This window comes from Haliotis rufescens, unplaced genomic scaffold (genome assembly GCF_023055435.1).
Source record: "Haliotis rufescens isolate VD_foot unplaced genomic scaffold, xgHalRufe1.0.p SCAF_11, whole genome shotgun sequence".
Lineage (NCBI taxonomy): Eukaryota > Metazoa > Mollusca > Gastropoda > Lepetellida > Haliotidae > Haliotis > Haliotis rufescens.
The window spans coordinates 23,894,814-23,915,134 of NW_025963791.1; the positions used below are offsets into that span (position 1 = coordinate 23,894,814).

At 40.8% G+C, this 20,321-nt stretch overlaps 1 protein-coding gene across 1 annotated transcript; it reads left to right on the forward strand.

Moving 5' to 3' along the window:
• The first annotated feature begins 7,067 nt into the window (after positions 1-7,067).
• LOC124132863 (sodium-coupled monocarboxylate transporter 2-like) lies at positions 7,068-18,457 on the forward strand. Its single transcript, XM_048392888.1, has 10 exons — positions 7,068-7,174; positions 7,451-7,591; positions 10,639-10,768; positions 12,312-12,400; positions 13,745-13,860; positions 14,842-14,858; positions 15,849-16,060; positions 16,933-17,033; positions 17,976-18,094; positions 18,326-18,457. The coding sequence occupies exons 1-10, from the start codon at positions 7,068-7,070 to the stop codon at positions 18,455-18,457; spliced, it is 1,164 nt and encodes a 387-aa protein (XP_048248845.1).
• The last annotated feature ends 1,864 nt before the right edge of the window (positions 18,458-20,321 follow it).

Below are 20,321 nucleotides of genomic sequence, written 5' to 3' on the forward strand. Positions count from 1 at the left end.
TCCTTGCTTGAATAGCTAGTGTATCACAAGCTTTAGTCCAAACAAGCCTTGAAGAGAATAGTAGACCAAGGTAATTGAAATATGATACAACTTCAGTTTGCGAACCTTTATAAAACCATTTCTGTTTTCCTCAGATAACCACCCTTTCTAAAAACTATGACTTTCAAAAAAGTTCACAAAGTCTGTGTCTTGAATGTGTGAATGAATGCCCTGCACATTCCAAGCGCAGACATTTATGTTAAATGTCGAGCTGAGAGGCGTTGTGTGTTGACGGGGCAGTTGACGTCACTCGGACTGGTACATCTGTGGGCCACGGCCGTCTTCCTTGTCTGAAGGAGAAGAAAGAGAAGCGCGAGAAGAAGAGCCTTCGGCGCGTCTCCCTTCACCCCTCCCCTGGGGGCCGGGTGGGCTATCCGCCCTGTCCGCAGGAGAATGGTGACGGGGTCTGCTACGGGTCGATTAGTTTTACCTCGTTTACTGCCCACCCCTTGTAATCCCCCATTACTGTCTAATACAAAAATATAATCGCCTATGATGAGCTTATCATAAGATAAGTAGGCTGTCTTGTCTTCACCTCTAGCGCCCAGCATGTGGTGGATGAGTCCGGCTCTGGTCTGTCGTGTCTTCAATGTGTAGTCTTTTCCCACTCGTAGGGTCTCGTTCTTCTTTAACTTATCTCTAGCACTCGAAAACACTCTGGGTTTGTCTTTGTAAGACGGAATTTGCATATAATAGGTCTTGGTTTATTTTTGCTTTTTAACCGGTGTGCGCGTTCAATAGGAATTGAACCTGCATCCTCGATGTCTTAAAAAAAGTTCGCACTAATTCCTCAGGCTGATCCCAAGTTTTACCCGGAGACCCCTCTGTGTTACAATGTTATTGCGTCTGCTCTGTGCTTCAGCCTCATCAACACTATCCTCTAACTCTGTCACATGTTTCCTCAGTTCAGTATTTTCTGATTTCAGTTTATCAAATTCCTTATTGAATTCAGATTTCACATTATCAAACTTTTTGTTCAAGCCTGAAATTTCCGACCTGCTACTTTTCAAAATATCCGCAGCATTTTCCTTGAATGATCAGTATCGTCATTCAATTCGTAGTCAGGGTTGATTGCCTCGCCGACCTGGTTCGACTATTAGATACCCTATCCCTTGGCCCAGGGTTCATTTCAATGTCACAACAAACTTCTAACAGACTTTCAATAAATGGTTCAAAGCTACCACAATTTGTATCAGAATTGTCACATGTGAATTTGTAGACTTTCTCACTGTACTGCTCGGTACGCCTGTCCCCCACAATCAGGTGTGAGTCGGCCGCTCATGTACACAAGTAAACAGAGACTGAGTAGAAGGAAAATTGTCTTTGTAAAAATGTTCCTGATAAAGTCAATTTACTCACTTTGAACTTTGATGAGTTTGGGGTAAAAATGTCCTGACGCGAGCACACCAACACTGTTGTGTGAACCAATGACCGCACGTCAAGGGCGGGTGCACGGCTGACGAATTCAAAAGTCGATATCAACCTGTCCTCGTGTGAGCTTGATTACAGATGCGCTTACAAGCACAATCTCGACTTGCAGTAAAGAATTATATAGCCAAAGTAGGGAATATCAACTCACAAAGTAATAACGTAAACATAATCGGGGTCACGGGTGGCCCAGTCGTCTAAGGCGCCGCGATTCGCTGTGCAGAGCTGCGTCCCTCAGGCACGCCAGAAACCTATGATTGTGGGTTCGAATCCCGGTTCGCCCCGATTATGTTTCTAGGTTTGTCAGCACCATACCCGTGCCCGTGACCTGCATCACTTCAGGCTTTCCTCCCACATTAAGCTGACACGCCGTGATATGACTGGAATACTGTTAAAAGCTGCGTTAAACCAGACTCACTCACTATAAACATAATCAAGGCGAACCGGGATTCGAACCCACAATCATAGGTTTCTGGCGTGCCCAAGGGACGCAACTGTGCTGTGAATAGCGGCGCCCCGTGGGAGTAATAAACCACTGCAGGGAGAATAAACCACGAGGGGCGCAGCCAGCATATTCTCACAATCTTTCTCACATATTCTCACAATTTGCACGACGACTGTCGTCGATTATCTGTACCTTTTCTCAAAATACTGATTGTCATGTCTCTCCCACTTTTGGATGCGATCGTTCGGCCATTGCGTTTATCTACGTTGTCCACCTACATCTACGGGGGTCACATCACTAGATACTTCCCTCTAAAAAAATAACGTCGTCTAAAATATACGACGTCATCAAGTTGCGAGCGCATGCTCGAATCTCCAGAAATGACGTCATGATAGAACAATGTTTTATCGTGAAAAAAAAACACGCTTAGTTTTTCTTATTTCTTTTAGATTTATCGCGTAGCTACCTTATATTCGATAAAAGTTGCCGAAATTATCTTTTTTAGACGTTAACTAGAGACATAAGTTTTGTTCACAAATGCTTTAGAAACTGTTTTGGTTGATCATATTTTTGTATACATGTGACGAGACCTTTTAATTCTGTTTACAAGAAGTTCGCTTTTATCATAACCCGGATGTATTAGTAGTATAATCAATCAAAGACAAAGCTTGTATGATACTTATGATATAATTCGATAGTATAGCGTGAAGGTCGGTCACCAAAGCGTCGATATCTTTAGTTTAACTTTCAAGCACCTGTTGTTGTTTAGATTTAAGTTCGATGAATAAAATTGGTACATAGCTTTTTAGGTTTTAGGTTTAGTATCGAGACAATTAAGGTCTAGTTTTGATCAGTGTTTTCTTGTGACTATAAGTTCTGTATCGTTTGCAGTTTTGCAATAGCTTTTGTTTAGGACATTTCGAGCTTCAAGTAAAAGGAACTATTCAAATGGTTTTCACCGTAACCTTTACGCTATATTTTGTTTTTAACCTAATAAGTAACCCATTTATCATATTTTGTCAATTTGGTTTCGTTTTTGCTCTCCAGAATCTCAATTCTTTAAATTATTTATGTCGTTTTTATTGTTTCCTGTAACGGTGTACAGATTTCCAAGTTACAAATAATATTTTGTCGGACATGTCCTACAGGACTTTTTTTCCCTCAAGATCACCTTCTTTTTAATTTGAGGCTCTCTCAACGAAGCGAGTCGACTGATTATATGTTCTATTGCATACTCAAATAATAAGCCATTTCGGGAACACCTTCATAATTTTTATACCGCTATTTGCCTTTTACGCCCATGAAAGTTGCTTTGATAATCGGGACTGATTCTTCTCGACGTTTACAATCTACAAATAAGTAACAGGACTTTGCAAACAATATAAAATCATTTCATCTTCAGGTCGGTTTTGAGAATTGAGTGTACTGTTTCATAAATTACAACATATCTCCTTTCAAAAATTGAAAAATAAGTATTTATTCCTGGCATATGTATACTAGTTTATCAGCTGATAGAAAATCAATGATACTGATTTCAGTATTGAGGTTATTTTATACTTTTGTAAGCCATGTCCATGTCCATGAAGTTCATTGTAATCGTAACTGCAAAACACAGCAAAATATTTTACGTGAAGAAAATGTATGTGAAGAGTTAATAACAAGAACGTATAATCTTACTATACTGTTCACTTTGTTTCGTATGTTCCAGTAAACATCTGTGATCCCACCATGAAGGCCGAAGGAAGGTATAGCTTTGACACAGGAAAGATTCAAACTTTCGGAGTGGCTGACTACACCATTACAGCCGCCATGTTAGTGTGTTCTGCCGCCATCGGTGCCTTCTACGTCATCAAAGACCGTCACAACAACAGCATAAAGGAGTACCTTTTAGGTGGGCGCAGCATGCACTACATCCCCGTGTCAATGTCTCTATTAGTGACATACCTTTCGGCTCTATCATTGCTGGGAGCGCCTGCGGAGGTGTACAGAAGCAACACCATGTTGTTCTGGTTTGGTGTTTCTGTTGCTGCTGGTTGTTGGGTAGTTTCCAGAGTTTTCCTGCCCTTCTTCTATCAGCTCGGAATCACCAATGTATTTCAGGTATGCTTTACTCACCTACCTTGAATTTCATCTGTCTGGAACTGAATCTGTATTTTGAAGTCAAATTTAAGCCGTTTTGTTATTCCCGAAATACTCTTGTAAAAAGGTGACGCTAATGTTCGGTGTCATGTGTTCTCCTTGGTGAATGATGAGGAGCAAGACAGCAAGACAGCAAGACAGCAACATTATTTAGAGACCTTGAAGGAAAGTCGGATAATGGAGTCTGCAACAAACAGACCAGAGATCTGTACAAAAGCAGACAAGATATATTTCGGGATAAAAATGTTATCTGGTGGTATTGTTGTACGGCTTCAAACATGTGTATTCATTTTTCTTTTTCGTTTGTTTGTTTGTTGTTTAACGCCGCTCTCAGCAATATTCCAGCAATGAGACGGCGGTCTGTAAATAATCGAGTCTAGACCAGACAATCCAGTGATTGACATCATGATCATCGATCCACGCAATCAACCAAGTCAGCGAGCCTGACCACCCGATCCCGTAAGTCGCCTCTTACGACAAGCATAGTCGCCTTATATGGCAGGCATGGCTTGCTGAAGACCTATTCTACCCCGGATCTTTCTCTTTTTCAGTACCTGGAGATGAGGTTTGACAAGAAGGTCCGGACAGTTGTGGTGATTTCTTACCTCTTCCATTCGGTAATCACAGTCACACATGCTTTTTAATATCAAGTTACAAATCAGCCGATAAATGCGAAATAGACTGAGATATTGGCTTTCACCACATCTGAGTGTATGTTTTACAAGGCTCACTGCACGGATACCTAAACTGAAAACAATAGTTAGTTTGGTGTAATCCAGCTTTTAGACAGCTCCCAGGAATGTCCATGCGGGTGCACATTGTGTCAGTGTGAAGAACTGAGCCAGGAACTGATACATCTGCGACAAACAGACTATTCATCAGAATCACTCACATTTTTCTCATTAAGTAAATGAGGTAATTTATGCATATTTGAGGTATTTCCTCTAAAGAGGCAGAGAAGAGGAAGTGTTTGTTGGCCGCATGAAATACCATTCCTATCAATATTGCTATTCTACATGTCTAAAAGCGGCGTAAAAACTTACTCACCACACCAAATGTCCGGTTTCGATTCCCATTCGTCATTTATGGTGTCCCCACTAGTCTTCTAGAAATTAGAGACGCTGATCTTTCACGAAATTTGTTTTCTTCACAGCTTGTCTACACATCGATAGTTGTCTATGCGCCTTCTATAGCTGTCAGTGCAGGTAGGAATGAATCAAGAGATATATTTTACAACTTAGTGGCATTAATAAAACAATTTTTAATGAATATCTGTCAGCAATGTTTTGATTTAGGTTGCGCCTAATGAGATGAACATGTATAATCTAGCTTATACAAGTTGCAGAAATTGTTGAAAAGAGGTGTATTTATATAACATGTACACGGATTAGCACATACCATCTGTCACTTTGACCATCAAAGACCATTGATTCCGTCTCGAATTACTTAACTAGTTTTACAATTGAATAGGTATCACCTTTTGGGTCTTATTTCCAGGCCAGAATGTTGTTATTTGTGCACAACGCATAATTGTGCTATTCTGACTTTATCAGTAGGTCGTTATTCAGTATTAAATTGATACACACAACAATTGAGCAGCATCCTAAACCTAGCCAGTAACAATTTTTACCATAATACCGTTTCCGACCACATCACAATGCATGGCACCCGTTAGATTCCCGTTGTAGATTACATCCCCACAACAGAATGCATGGCACCCGTTGGATTCCCGTTGCATGACACGTCCCCACTACAGAATGCATGTCACACGTTAGATTCCCGTTGTAGAATACGTCCCCACAACACAATGCATGGCACCCGTTGGATTCCCGTGGCATTACACGTCCCCACAACACAATGCATGGCACCCGTTGGATTCCCATGACATAATACGTCCCCACTACACAATGCATGGCACCCGTTGGATTCCCATGACATAATACGTCCCCACTACACAATGCATGGCACCCGTTGGATTCCCATGACATAATACGTCCCCACTACAGAATGCATGTCACACGTTAGATTCCCGTTGTAGAATACATCCCCACTACACAATGCATGGCACCCGTTGGATTCCCATGACATAATACGTCCCCACTACACAATGCATGGCACCCGTTGGATTCCCATGACATAATACGTCCCCACTACACAATGCATGGCACCTGTTTGATTCCCATGACATAATACGTCCCCACTACACAATGCATGGCACCCGTTGGATTCCCATGACATAATACGTCCCCACTACACAATGCATGGCACCCGTTGTATTCCCATGACATAATACATCCCCACTACACAATGCATGGCACCCATCAGATTCCCGTTGTAGACTACGTCCCCTTTTCACAAAGCATGGCACCCGTTAGATTCCCGTGGCATTTAACGTCCCCACTACACAACACATGGCACCCGTTAGATTCCCGTTGTAGATTACGTCCCCTCTACACAATGCATGGCACCCGTTAGATTCCCGTTGTAGACTACGTCCCCTCTACACAATGCTTGACACCCGTTAGATTCCCGTTGTAGATTACGTCCCCACTACACAATGCATGACAACCGTTAGATTCCCGTTGTATATTATGCCCAAACCACACAAAGCATGGCACCCGTTGGAATCCAATTGTAGATTACGTCCCCAGTGCACGACACTTTGCATGCCACCTGTGGGTATTCCCATGGCCTATTATTACCCCAGTATACTATACCATGCATGCAACCCTTTGGATTCCCCGACTAGATTACATAACCAGTACACTACACAATTAATGCCATCCGTTGACTTCCCGGGGTAGGTTTGTCACCCGTGGGGTGTCATGATATGAATATATTCCCATTTCGTCATGCATACCACATTTATGGATTCCCGATGACAAAAGGTTCTCATATATCTCACAATTTCTATAATTGAGCACACCTTCTTGTGTATACGACTACTGCAACTCCTCTTTGACTCTAGGGTGGTATGAAGGCCGTGTTGTGGACGGACACGCTCCAAGGTAGCATCATGGTCATTGGGTGCATCGTCCTCGTCGTTAAAGGCTCTGCAGCTGTTGGTGGTTTCAGTAACGCCTGGGGCATAGCAGAGAAGAGATCCCGGATCAAGTTTGATGAGTAGGACAGTCTCTTTATCTCGAAATGTAGTTCACATAGAAGTCAAACCAAGAATATATACTGGTATCTACGTATGCTTGACAACGAATCCTCATTGCACTCTTTGTTCCCTTCGGAGTTTGTCTTATCATACCATTTGGTCAGTATCAGAGTACGTTTTCCTGTTTAATGTATTGTATTGACGTTAGTGTGTGATTTTGAATCAGTAAAAGTGAACGTTGACTCATTATTTAGCAGTTTCATGTACATTGAAAGATTGATTCGTCACCTTTGTAGATTCAGCTTCGATCCCAAAACCACGCATTCGGTGTGGGCATATGTATTTGGAGCTGGGACCATGTGGGTGGGTTCTTATGGAACCCAGCAAGCGGAGGTTCAGAGGGCATTATCTTGTTCAAGTCTCAGAGGCGCTAAGATGTAAGTTGTGGGAGTGTACGAGAGTCGAGTTGGCGAGTCGGCTTGACGTAGGAGGCCTTTGGTGAATCGAGGCCGAGAACGTGCTGTCAGACCATGATCCACCAGCCGAGTGAATCTAGGAATCAAACACTTGATCGGCGGATCCTGGCAACTAATTGACACTGGTTGGCGCCAACGACTGCTAGGCCACCCTTTTTTGTTTGTAAGAATGAAATTTCTGTTATGCAAACAACAACAACAATATACTTCACAGCATGTAAGGTTCACATAAACTCATATAAATATCATGGCTTACGACATAAACTGAAGTACAAAGAAAGTACACACCCTGATTATGTTTCTAAAAATCAAAAGCAACTAAACGTTTCAGAGCTGTTCATGACACTAACAAACTCTGTAGCTTCTGTATTTAAGGAGTGAGCTGCAGTCACACAAACTCAAAGTGTGAAAACAGATTCACTCTGAAACAGGAATCACGATTTTATCTCTGAAAGTCAACAGTTCATCGTCACAACCGTCGACGGCAACACATTTCATTATATGGTATGACATCCAATGGCATTGATTCCAGCCAGTAAGCGTCATCACATGTTAAACGTAAGCCGCTGGATGACATTAATGGTGATCTGTCTGCACTGGTCATGTAGAGGCTGTTCCAGGTTCCCTAGATGGTCAGAGAAATTCAATGGGGCATAATCAGAAGAGCAGACTGGCCATGGCAACACATCAAGTTTATGACAGTTAAAGACGTTTATGGTGATTCTGGCGGTATGCAGTCGGGCCTTGGCCTACTGGAACATGATCCCCAATCGCTGTTCCGTTGTTGTAAATATATAACGTGAACGTCAGAAAAGATTTGTCTTAATTATCCGCCGAAACAGGTTAGATTGGGCGTAAAATTACCGGTAACAGTACACTCACACTCACACAATGTACGTGTTAGGATTATGCCATCTTCCCGAGGCAAGAGAGTTAACTGACTTTAAAAGTCCAGTTTCCACCCTTGCCGAACCAGGCTGGTATTATGGAGTTACATTTTGGCTGGACTAACGAGTCTATGCATCGTCCAATCAAAATCGCGCTCCGAAATCGAAATCCGGTTCGTAAAGTGTCATGCAGAGTTCGGTCGACTGCAGGATTTTCGAAGCAAGTGCACCGCTAACTCGTTGTCAACAGATATTTTCTAAATCTTTTCATGCTTTTAATCAAGGTGCTCACGTGATTTGATGCACTTGACGATGTAAGACTCGTTTTATCACAATATAGATCTTGATTATCAATCAGATCGTCTTGACTGGGCGCCACCGTTTTGTTTGAAGCAAATGCAAGTGATACGAGAGGTTGAATCTGATTGGTAAATAGGAGAGGCATAGAAAGGACATAACTCGTAACTCGTAATAGCCACTGGTGACGCTACGATCGAGCCCAGGGATTCCAGCCTAGTTCGGCAAGGGTCTTTTATAGTCAGTTAACTCACTTGCCTCGGGAAGATGGGATTCTGCCTGACACGGCACAGCTGTTAGAAACGGATGACCAATTGACGAGTCCATCCCTACACCTCTGGACTGTTAGATTCAACTGTATGGTGACCAAAAGCGTCTTCTGTTTCGTTTCCCACAAATGGTTCCCTAAACAAATGGTTCCCTAAATGTACACATTTTTGAAATAATTCTAAAATATCAGGCGCGTAGTACTTTCTGTTGTATAGCACTGTGCACAAATCTGTGTGGTAAATCTTTAAAAGATTAATGTTCTGGTACAACCAACTTTGTTTTGACCCTTGAATATTTGTATGGCGGTCATCTCCCTTGTTGATAGTGCAAGCCACGCGATGATGCAGGAGCAGACTACTGTTTCTAAGATCCGCGAACAGGCCAGAATTTGACAAAAGAAACCGTCTCTTTTATCTCTGCAAAACTAATATCGAGTTAACTTGTTTACTTGTCCTGCTTGACAACGGTATAAGGATCTATACCGAAACGTCGCTTTTCACAGTATTGAAGAAGTTGTTATCCTTAAAATTGTGTCTACCTAATCGCGAGTTGCATAGCACGGTCGGCTTTCCTTTCCCTTCTGTTTACGCTAAACTAAAAACCGTTTGGCTCAGGCAGTGATACATGAACAGACGTGTATTCAGCTTGCCCTCGCTCATACAATGTGGTCCGCTGAACAAACCGGTTTGGAAACTTGGAGAAGGGGGCGTCCTTTGGCATCAGGTTAGGCAGTAGGTAGAACTCTTAATGACATTTACTACTGGAAATCAGTTCCACGGAAAAACCCTTTCTTCTGAAACGCCTGGCCTGGCGTTCTGGTAAATTCCCTGAACGTTTTGATAATGTGATTTTAAGAGATGAGTCAGTGTTCCAGGTCCACAGAACACCTGTGAAGTGATCCTGAGGAGGGAGGCGGCTCTAAAGTATCACCGTGTCTGGCAGTATTGGGTGGTGTCTTTATGATGGGAGTTACCCATAGAAAAGTATGGTCAAATTCTTTAGTAATCTGCCATGGGACAAAGTAACATTCCATTTGTGCTACAGCAGGGACAATGCCCGACCCAACACGTCAGCGTTCACAAAACTCCAGGTTTACAGATAACGTGATGAATTGTCCGGCCGCTTTACCCTTATCTAGCAGCTCAGGGGGTCGTTTAGAAGTTGTAGCCTGGTAATCTTGCGCGATGGAAGGACACTGTCAGCGAGACGTGGTTGAATCTAGCCCATTATACAACCGGCAATTTTATAGACAGTGTGACGCTTTAATCGAGGGTTCGTAAGCACAATACTCACCAATTTCACCAATGTAGTAAACGTCTACCGCTAAATCAGTGTTCAAAGCGGAGTTAAGAACACCTCACTCATCCAGAAATAATACGACAATACGTCACACAACTATCATTTCAAATTGTGATATATACTTCACAAGTTGTGGAGGATTCAGAATGTTCGGCACGCAGGTCGGAAACGAAGCTTGACATTTGGCTTGTAACCTGCATATACCATAACATTAATTACATCAAACACATATATGAAGTTCTTGTGGTTTTTCAGGGCTCTTGGCATCAACGCAGTGGGTTATTTCTTGGTGTACGTTCTCCTGGTGATGGTTGGAATCATAATGTTCGCCTTTTACAGCGACTGTCACCCCGTCAGCTTTAACATCATAGACAAGGACGACCAGGTAAGAAAGGACACACATCGCGTATGGCAGAGTTATATAATTCCAGGTATTTCTAGGCCGGTCCCTAGAGTATACGTTAATTATTATATACATAGCATAAACAGACGGTGAAAAGAAAGAATGCACTTGAAAACTTGATTTGACCAAAACAATACAAACGCTTTAAAAAAGTTACTAGGCTGAAAACAATCTCCATAACAAGTGTGAACTTAAGATCCAAAACGAAACTATGATACCCGTATCAAATAATCGAATGCCCATTACTTTTTTTGCCACAATAAAACATGTGTATCCTTACATGGTGAAAAATAACAGCAGAAAAATGAATACCATTCGTATGTCATATATTAAAGGAATATCCAGTAAGTTTACTCCCATTAATGCACGAATGTGTATGTCTACTGTTACGCGTCGATTCTCAAATTCTTCAACAATATGTTAACCCAGATATCTGTACGTAAAAGAACCTAGTGTGTAACCAATAAACAAACGTCAAATGCTGTACAATCAAAACATGTATTGCAAGACTTAACTATGTTTACAAATCAACATAATAGTACTGCACGGCAATTACAATGGCAGTATGCAATAGAGTTGCCATGCAATATTCAATGGCAATAAATAATGTGATGGCAGTGGTCAGTATCAAATACACAATTACAGTGGCGATAGCAAAAGTCACTGATAATAATATATATTCACCCAGTGGTCGACAGTGGTCTTCTGAGATGCGCTGGACAGGGAATCAGTGATGATGAGCGATCATCACATGAAAGCTGGTTTTGAAGCGATGAAAAGCGTGAGAGACGAAATGTGTAAGAAATACGTAAACACGCTCTTGTCCCACTAAATATACAGCATAACAAGTTACGGGAACTTTCTATACCGTGCCCTCACCACATAGAACACTAGTATTATAGAAATTCGGAAACATATTATCAGGGTATACGGACCGGAATTTTACACACCCACTAGCATTTAATTATAGTAACATCCTGATCACTGTCCAAACACGATGCGATGAGCGTCTATCGAATCTCAACAGAAGCATTGTATCACAGTTGCAATCATTGTTAAACAATAAAACGCACACCCATATAACACTACAGGGGTTTGTATATTTGGTGGTTGGAAACTGATCATGTAACCATGTATCTTTCAAATGTATTGTTTGCGGTATTGGCTGTACTGTTATTAAAGTGAATGAAGGATCTACATGTAAGGAAAACAAATCGTCACTTGACTACCTCATAATGTCTTGCCGGGCTTTAACTCATCAGTAGTTCAAATCTTTAGGATCGTGTTATTGACGGGACTCCACATAGTCACTACAGTCTAAAAATATAACTTCAAGTAAACATTCTGTTTTATATTTTATAATGGAACACATTGAGCTATTATTGATTTGAGAAATGCGTTGAAGGGTCATGTTCTACAAAGCATCTACCTCTAATTGTAATTACTCTAATAGTTATGATGAGCAAATCATTTTCCTTAAACGCATTATAGAGTATCCTGTAACTTGAAACATGTTTATCTGCAGCTGCTTCCCCTGATGGTGATGGACATCCTGGGAGATGTGCCGGCGCTGCCAGGACTCATAATATCCTCCATACTGTGTGGGAGTCTCAGGTACATATTGTATGTGGGTCTCAGGTAAATACTGTGTGGGAGTCTCAGGTACATACTGTGTGGGAGTCTCAGGTACATATTGTGTGGGGGTCTCAGGTACATACTGTGTGGGAGTCTCAGGTACATATTGTGTGTAAGTCTCAGGTACATCCCGTGTGGGAGTCTCGGGTACATACTGTTGTGGAGTCTCGGGTATATACTGTGTGTGGGTCTCAGGTACATACTGTGTGGGAGTCTCAGGTACATACTACGTGGGAGTCTCAGGTACATCCTGTGTGGGAGTCTCAGGTGCATATTGTGTGGGAGTGTCAGGTACATACTGTGTGTGAGTCTCAGGTACATACTTTGTGTGAGTGTCAGGTACAGAGTGTGTTGGGAGTCTCAGGTACATATTGAGTGGAAGTCTCAGGTAAATACTGTGTGCGAGTCTCAGGTACATAATGTGTGAGAGTCTCAGGTACATAAAGTATGGGAGTCTCAGGTACATAAAGTGTGGAAGTATAAGGTACATAATGTGTGAGAGTCTCGGGTACATACTGTGTGGGTGTCTCAGGTTCATACTCTGTGTGAATCTCAGGTACATACTGTGTTGGAGTATCAGGTACATACTGTGTGGGAGTCTCAGGTACATACTGTGTGTGAGTCTCAGGTACATACTGTATGGGAGTCTCAGGTACATACTGTGTGTGAGTCTCAGGTACATACTGTATGGGAGTCTCAGGTACATACTGTATGGGAGTCTCAGGTACATACTGTGTGGGAGTCTCAGGTACATACTGTGTGGGAGTCTCAGGTACATACTGTGTGTGAGTCTCAGGTACATACTGTATGGGAGTCTCAGGTACATACTGTGTGTGAGTCTCAGGTACATACTGTGTGGGAGTCTCAGGTACATACTGTATGGGAGTCTCAGGTACATACTGTATGGGAGTATCAGGTACATACTGTGTGGGAGTCTCAGGTACATACTGTGTGTGAGTCTCAGGTACATACTGTATGGGAGTCTCAGGTACATACTGTGTGTGAGTCTCAGGTACATACTGTATGGGAGTCTCAGGTACATACTGTGTGGGAGTCTCAGGTACATACTGTGTGGAAGTCTCAGGTACATACTGTGCTGGAGCAGCAGGGACGAATTGTATTTCAGGTTAAATTGTGAACAGTATGAGTTGCCAGATAAGATTCCAAAAATCACGTTTATATCTTGACATGGTTGTGCAATCTTTTTACATCATATTACATTATCCGTTATGTGTTGAAAACAAACTGCATCGTTTTGATCAGTAGTGTACAAGTACGCATCATAATATCTAAGTTTTTTTCTGTTTTTCTCTTTATCTGCAGCACGATTTCGAGTATGCTGAACGCTCTCGGCACTGTGATCCCGGATCAACTCATCAAGCCATACTGCCTGAAGCACCTCTCAGATAAAGGAGAAATGAGACTAGCTAAAGTTTCAGGTAATGCATGAATTGGTTTCTATCTGTCAGTTTGGCCGTGATAAAACAATGCCCCAGGACATAATGACTCCAGTCCAATATAAATACTCTTAATATATCCATAAATTGATCCATAAACAACGCGAAAAATACTATGAACCATATAACTGATATCAATCACAAATGCATGCATACTTCTTAAAAGAAGTTAAAGAACACCCGATTCCATGACAGATTAGCGATAGAAATATGAAGGAATTGGTTGTTTTCAATTGCATCTGAATAGCATATATCAATGTATTCATTTCGTACATTAACAAGTCTTTTGACATTTGTTTACCCAGTGCTTGTTTGTGGAGTAACGGTTATCTGTGCATCGTTCATCATCTCTCAGCTTGGTGCAATATTTCAGGTGACCATGCATTAGTATCATGTTTCTTAGGAACAAAGCGCAGTTCCACATATACAATACCGTTTCGAGGGGCACGGGTGGCCCAGTCGTCTAAGGCGCGGCGATTCGCTGTGCAGAGTTGCGTCCCTTGGGCACGCGAGAAACCTATGATTGTTGGTTCGAATCCCGGTTCGTGCTTTTATATCATGCTTTTATACAAAGAAAATCAAGTTTGGAACTTATATGATTGTACCAATTGCTCCTGTAGTCATGATTGTACTATAGGCCTGTGGCCTCCTCAGTACGTTGAATAAAGAAATTGAAATTGAAATTGAATCCCGGTTCGCCCCGATTATGTTTCTAGGTTTGTCAGCACCATACCCGTGCTCGTGGGTTTCACCGAAGTGGTAAACGTCTGAGACCTGCATCACTTCGGGCTTTCCTCCCCCATTAAGCTGACACGCCGTGATATAACTAGAATACTGTTAAAAGCGGAGTTAAACCCAACTCACTCACTCACTCACTCAATACCGTTTCAATTAGTCATATCGATTTGTGTAAATTACAGAGCTTATGTTTTGTGTTTCAGGCTTCCCTAATGATAATTCCAGTCCTGAACGGACCCATGGTGGGCTTATTTTGTCTTGCAATGTTTTGCCCATGGGCGAATGGAAAGGTGACATATATATTATTCACTGATCCGACATGTAACATGATTATCAATAAATAGTTCATACTCCTACGATACATAAGAAATAACAAGGTTTATATGTACCAAAAACTTTTCTAGCAGGTTATTATGAAATCATTCTATCAATGGACGGTAAACTATTAATGCTAAGACCAAGCTTCCTTCAGCAAAGACGACATAAAATACTCTCCTACCCAGAGTTTTTTGCCTTCAACCTACATTGTAGTACCTTTGCCACAAGCCATCGCGATTCGTCGAATCTTACACAGTGTATTTTTTTGGTCAGAAAGTCTAGAAATTAGAACACAGATTCATCCTGAAATGGTGAACTTACATTAAGAAAATATTCTACAAAATGAAAACTGTTTCATTTGCGTATTTATCCGCTGCTTACAATGATTATACGGTTCTACGTGGAGACTTCAAATCCCTACGGGGAGCTAGCGATACCGTCACTTTGATGAATAAAGATGGATGGTCATGCGCCTCACCTTTGTAGTTGTACAAGCATATCTGTAAAATTATACAAAACAACCTGTAAAAATTCACTGAAAATCTTTCATTTGGCCGGATTGGTCTGATTTCAGAATTAGCGCGTGTGTTTACAAACAAGAGAAAAGTCACATGATGTGCAAAATTCGCTTGTGGTGTAATCCTAAGTCATTACTGCACGAGTGATCGAAAATATTAAACAGCAATATGAAACATTTTCAGTGGTTGAATATAATTCCCCTTTGGAGATACATTACTCACACACTCACATTTCCATCGAATTGTTCATCAAACGTTCCTTGTGTATTTGATGACGACCATACTTAGGCCTAGTTTAATGTTCAGGGATGTATTATATGTTATTTATTAACGAAATTTGTTTTGCTTTGTTATATGTAATGATGCATTTCATTTGATTTCTTTTAAACATCGAAGGGGGCGCTGAGCGGTTACTTGACTGGAATTCTTATCACAGGATGGATTTGTTTCGGAAGCTTCGTGCACATGTCAACGTCGCATGGAGTCAAATTTTTAACTCACGGCTGCAATTGGAACGCTACCTTCACCTCTAACAACATAACCCCAACAACTACGACAGAGGCTCTGACGTCACATGATTCAAAGAACATGTCAAATACAACGCCTGAGTATGTTCCTTGGTCGTAACATATACCAATCAACAAATATTTATTTAATGATTTATTGACACATTATTAATGTCTTTTTATCTGTATACCTATCATGTCGACAACAAATTAGTGTCTGTTATACAACTAAACTGATATTAAGTTGACTATACGTGTAAGCATATATTAGTTTAACACAAATACAGTTGCATCTTCAAAGTTATGGCACAAGCTTTGCACAGACGAAACAAATACATGCATTACCTAATATAAAGAGTATGCTGACTTTAGACGGAAGATCGGAAGATTCTTAGTATTTGTTTCTGGATTTAAGTGATTGACATGTGTTTCACATGGAGATACTTCTTTTAGTTTATTGATACAAGTAGTATACAAACTGTCACATGGAGATGCTTCATTTGGTTTCTTGATACAAGTAGTAGACAAACTGTCACATGGAGATGCTTCTTTTGGTTTCTTGATACAAGTAGTAGACAAGCTGTCACATGGAGTTGCTTCTTTTAGTTTCTTGATACAAGTAGTAGACAAACTGTCACATAGAGATGCTTCTTTTGGTTTCTTGATACAAGTAGTAGACAAACTGTCACATGGTGATGCTTCTTTTAGTTTCTTGATACAAGTAGTAGACAAACTGTCACATGGAGATGCTTCGTTTGGTTTCTTGATACAAGTATGAGACAAATATTCACTGCGAGCTGCTCGTTTAGTTTCTTGATGTAAGAAGTAGACACTTTCATGTGGAGATGCTTCTTTTAGATTATCCATATGAGTAGTAGAAAGGCGTTCTTCTCACGACGTTTGGTGATAGTAAACGGGGAATGTCATCTGGGGAAAGTTTCTTTAGTTTCCAGATCTCCTGATTTTGTTTACAGCGACCCCTTCTACCCGATGTATCGCCTGTCCTACCTCTACTACTCACTGGTTGCTTTGTTTGTTGTCACCATTGTCGGCTCCATTGTCAGTTTCTTGACAGGTATGTGACACATATGACCTTTGAATAAACAATTATAATGTAAGATTGGGATGCTAGACCTCCCAAATAGTGGTTTGCAACAGGCACTTCTGACCCTTTGCACCATGGGGATACAGAGTATATGTATATCGCCAGTTGCCTCTGATTTACTTAAAAGTTAACTTAATTGCCTTTTGGAAATCACAAGAGGAGTTTGGTCGCTAATCGAGGACAGTCTTTGAGAAAATGAATGAGTGAGTGAGTTAGTGAAGGATTTTTAATACCACAGGCAGAAGTATTCAAGCTTTAACGATTGCCTGCATATAAATCAAGTCAGTATCATATAAACCAATGACCGCCATCATGATGTGTTTTTGTTTGTTGTTTAACGCCTTACTTAGCAATATTCCAGCTAAAAAGGGCGGTCTGTAAATAATCGAGTCTGGACCTGACAATCCAGTGATTGACATCATGAGCATCGATCCACGCAATTGGGATACGATGACATGTATCAACCAAGTCAGCGAGTCTGACCACCCGATCCCGTTAGTCGCCTATTACGACAAGTATAGTCGCCTTTTACGACAAGCATCGGTTGCTGAAGACCTATTCTACCTGCATCCATTCACGGTATCGGTGCAATCAGCCATGTAAAGGCTCCTGATCTCCCCAATTATTCGGCTTTTGAGACATTGGTTGGATATAAAGGACCACCTTAGAGGTGATATCTCGAGAGGAAAGAATTATGTGTTGACAGAGGTATATGGAAGACCGGGAAATCAAGATGTACATAAGATATTATAGAATATAACCCGAGTGTCTTTTTTTAACACTAATTGATAAAGGTTTACTGTGCATTATCATAGTATCTTGCATATCCGTTACTGTTTCATTACAATGATAATATCATTTCCCAAAAGGCAGACATGTATATGACACATTGAATGACGCATTTTTACATAGGTCCGGTCAAGTCTGAGTCCCTGGAACCTCGCCTGATCTGTCCTTTGTTTGACATGCTCTTCCCCTTCTTGCCAGAATGTGTTCTCAAACCTCTCCGATTTGGCATCGTCCATGAAGGGGTGAGTCTTGCGATTGAAAGCAAAATGCACAATAAGACAATTGTCTTGAAAGAAATCCATTTGGTGCTTTCCGCAAAGTATATCCAATTGACTTGTGCTCATCAAAGTATATTTGCCATTTGAAAAATGACATCAACATTTTCTGGAATATATGATAATGGAGAAATCATATAGAATTTTGAAGAGATATACCAACCGGTTTTTTTTACCTGAACTCATTTGTGTTTCTAGAAATATGCTGTAGCAGATCCAGATCAGGATGTAGACGTGTCCGGGATGAATGAGAAGTTCATACCTTTACGTGACTTGGCAGAGAACAAGAGTGGACACGCTGAAGATACAACTTGGAACAAAAAATTGTAGAAACCATATATAATTGAATCTGTATGAAAAGCACATGGTGTAGATTGAATATCCCACCAAAACTGGAATGTATTCAGTTGCCATAAATATTCTGTGCCAGATTGTTGGAGTTTCGAAAGGATTTTGTTTCTTATGACTTACAGTGTAGTGTATGCGAAAATACCCACTGGTTATCCAACTTCACATATTGTTATGCCATTGCTTCAGGCACATGTAAATAAAATGGACAAAACCCTTTCAACGTTATGTACGATTCCGATTATATTCCGGGCATGTGTTTCTTAATTACTTTCAAATAGTGATGATACCAGGTGTTCGCGAATCATTGAGCACATCCTTCCCCACAACTGACACCCGCCACAAATACACGCAAAGGCAAGTCAATCGTTCACCAGAAAAACAGACACGAAAACATATTCCAAACAAAACAGGGAATTGCATGGACATCACACATCACCTACGTGTCAAATTTGAAAATTATTGTACTCCACATGTCTACCATAAAATGTTTTTGTTTACACAATTGAGTACAATGAAAGAGTTGATACGTGGAGTATTTAAGGATAGATGATTCAATTTGATTATATACAAAGCAGTTTTCTTTTTACGAATATAGATGATGGGTTTTTTAACCCTAGACAGATTCACATAAGTACACGTGCTTTAACTATGATAATTCAGATCAATAGTGTGCATTATTGAACAGCACAATGTGATTCGTTGCTTATCAAATTTAGTAATATCACAATAGCTTAATGTACTATTTCTGGACGATAACAGCGTAAAGCCAACTGGGGTAAACATTTTGGCTGACTTGGTTGATTGTGGTCTAGAGTGACATCTCCTTATGTTCCCCTTTATACTTATAATATTATCATTACTGTGTGCTGTTGAATCTGAAATATTGATGTGACATATTCCCTCGGACATGTCTTTTTAAGAAACATTGCTCTTTTCGCTTGATGTTGTTTGTTTATTGTGTAGAGATGCCCCTCCCTCTCCCAGCCAAACATGTCCCCGAAAGGTTTTGTGCATATCCAGAATTAAGAACTTGTCAAACGTCTCTGTTCCACTTTTTCACTGCGATAATCATGTGGCACTGTCAGCAGTCATGCTATGAATATCACTGGTGGCATGTTGACAAGGACGTACCAAAAGCAAAACAAATCTGTACAGTGAGTAAAGAAGGCTGAAAGGGTCGTTTTCGGCACGGGTACTACAGATATGTAACCAGGTACGTTTCTATAAACTGAAATGTACCCTAGCCATAATCAGATGAAAGAGATGTTAAACTGCAGCATGGTATCACAGTAAGCTAGCGCTGGAAACGTAATGACCAGTCTAAAAACAGTCACTACCACACATCTTTAAAAAACCTGTAGTAAGTTTCTAATAGGCTTTGAATGCCGTAACCCTGATTGAACCCTTTTTTGAGCAAGCGTCGCATAACGGTGGAATATTGCTCGATATGAAGGGAAAGTTGACCATTGGAAAGTTGAAGTAATCCCTCTTGTCATACAGTCTTGGCATTGAGATAGTTTGTCAGTCTGAATGTTTTTGCATACATGTAAATATAAAGAAGATGAGGTGGTCTCGGTAGTCTATTTTATATGTGTTTCATATTGATAAATCAGTAGAAGGGAATTGGCTATATATAATGAGCGTTGTCAGAGTTAAACTTCAATTCCCTGGTTATGATTTTGCCATCTTAAACAGACATTCCGTTTCATATGCATAAAGAAACAGATTAAGATTGGGAAACAATTGACTCGCATGGGGTTTCCCAATTTCACTTATCTACACCTACAGTGAGAATGCATTTAGCAATGCTCCAACCATATCACGGATTCGGATCCCTGAAAGG

Bases quoted from the DNA above. Each gene is read 5' to 3' on its own strand.
- LOC124132863 (XM_048392888.1), top strand. From the start codon at position 7,068: ATGGTCATTGGGTGCATCGTCCTCGTCGTTAAAGGCTCTGCAGCTGTT. The intron at 7,592-10,638 runs GTAAGTTGTGGG...GTGGTTTTTCAG, and splicing joins AGTCTCAGAGGCGCTAAGAT to GGCTCTTGGCATCAACGCAG. The intron at 10,769-12,311 runs GTAAGAAAGGAC...GTTTATCTGCAG, and splicing joins TCATAGACAAGGACGACCAG to CTGCTTCCCCTGATGGTGAT.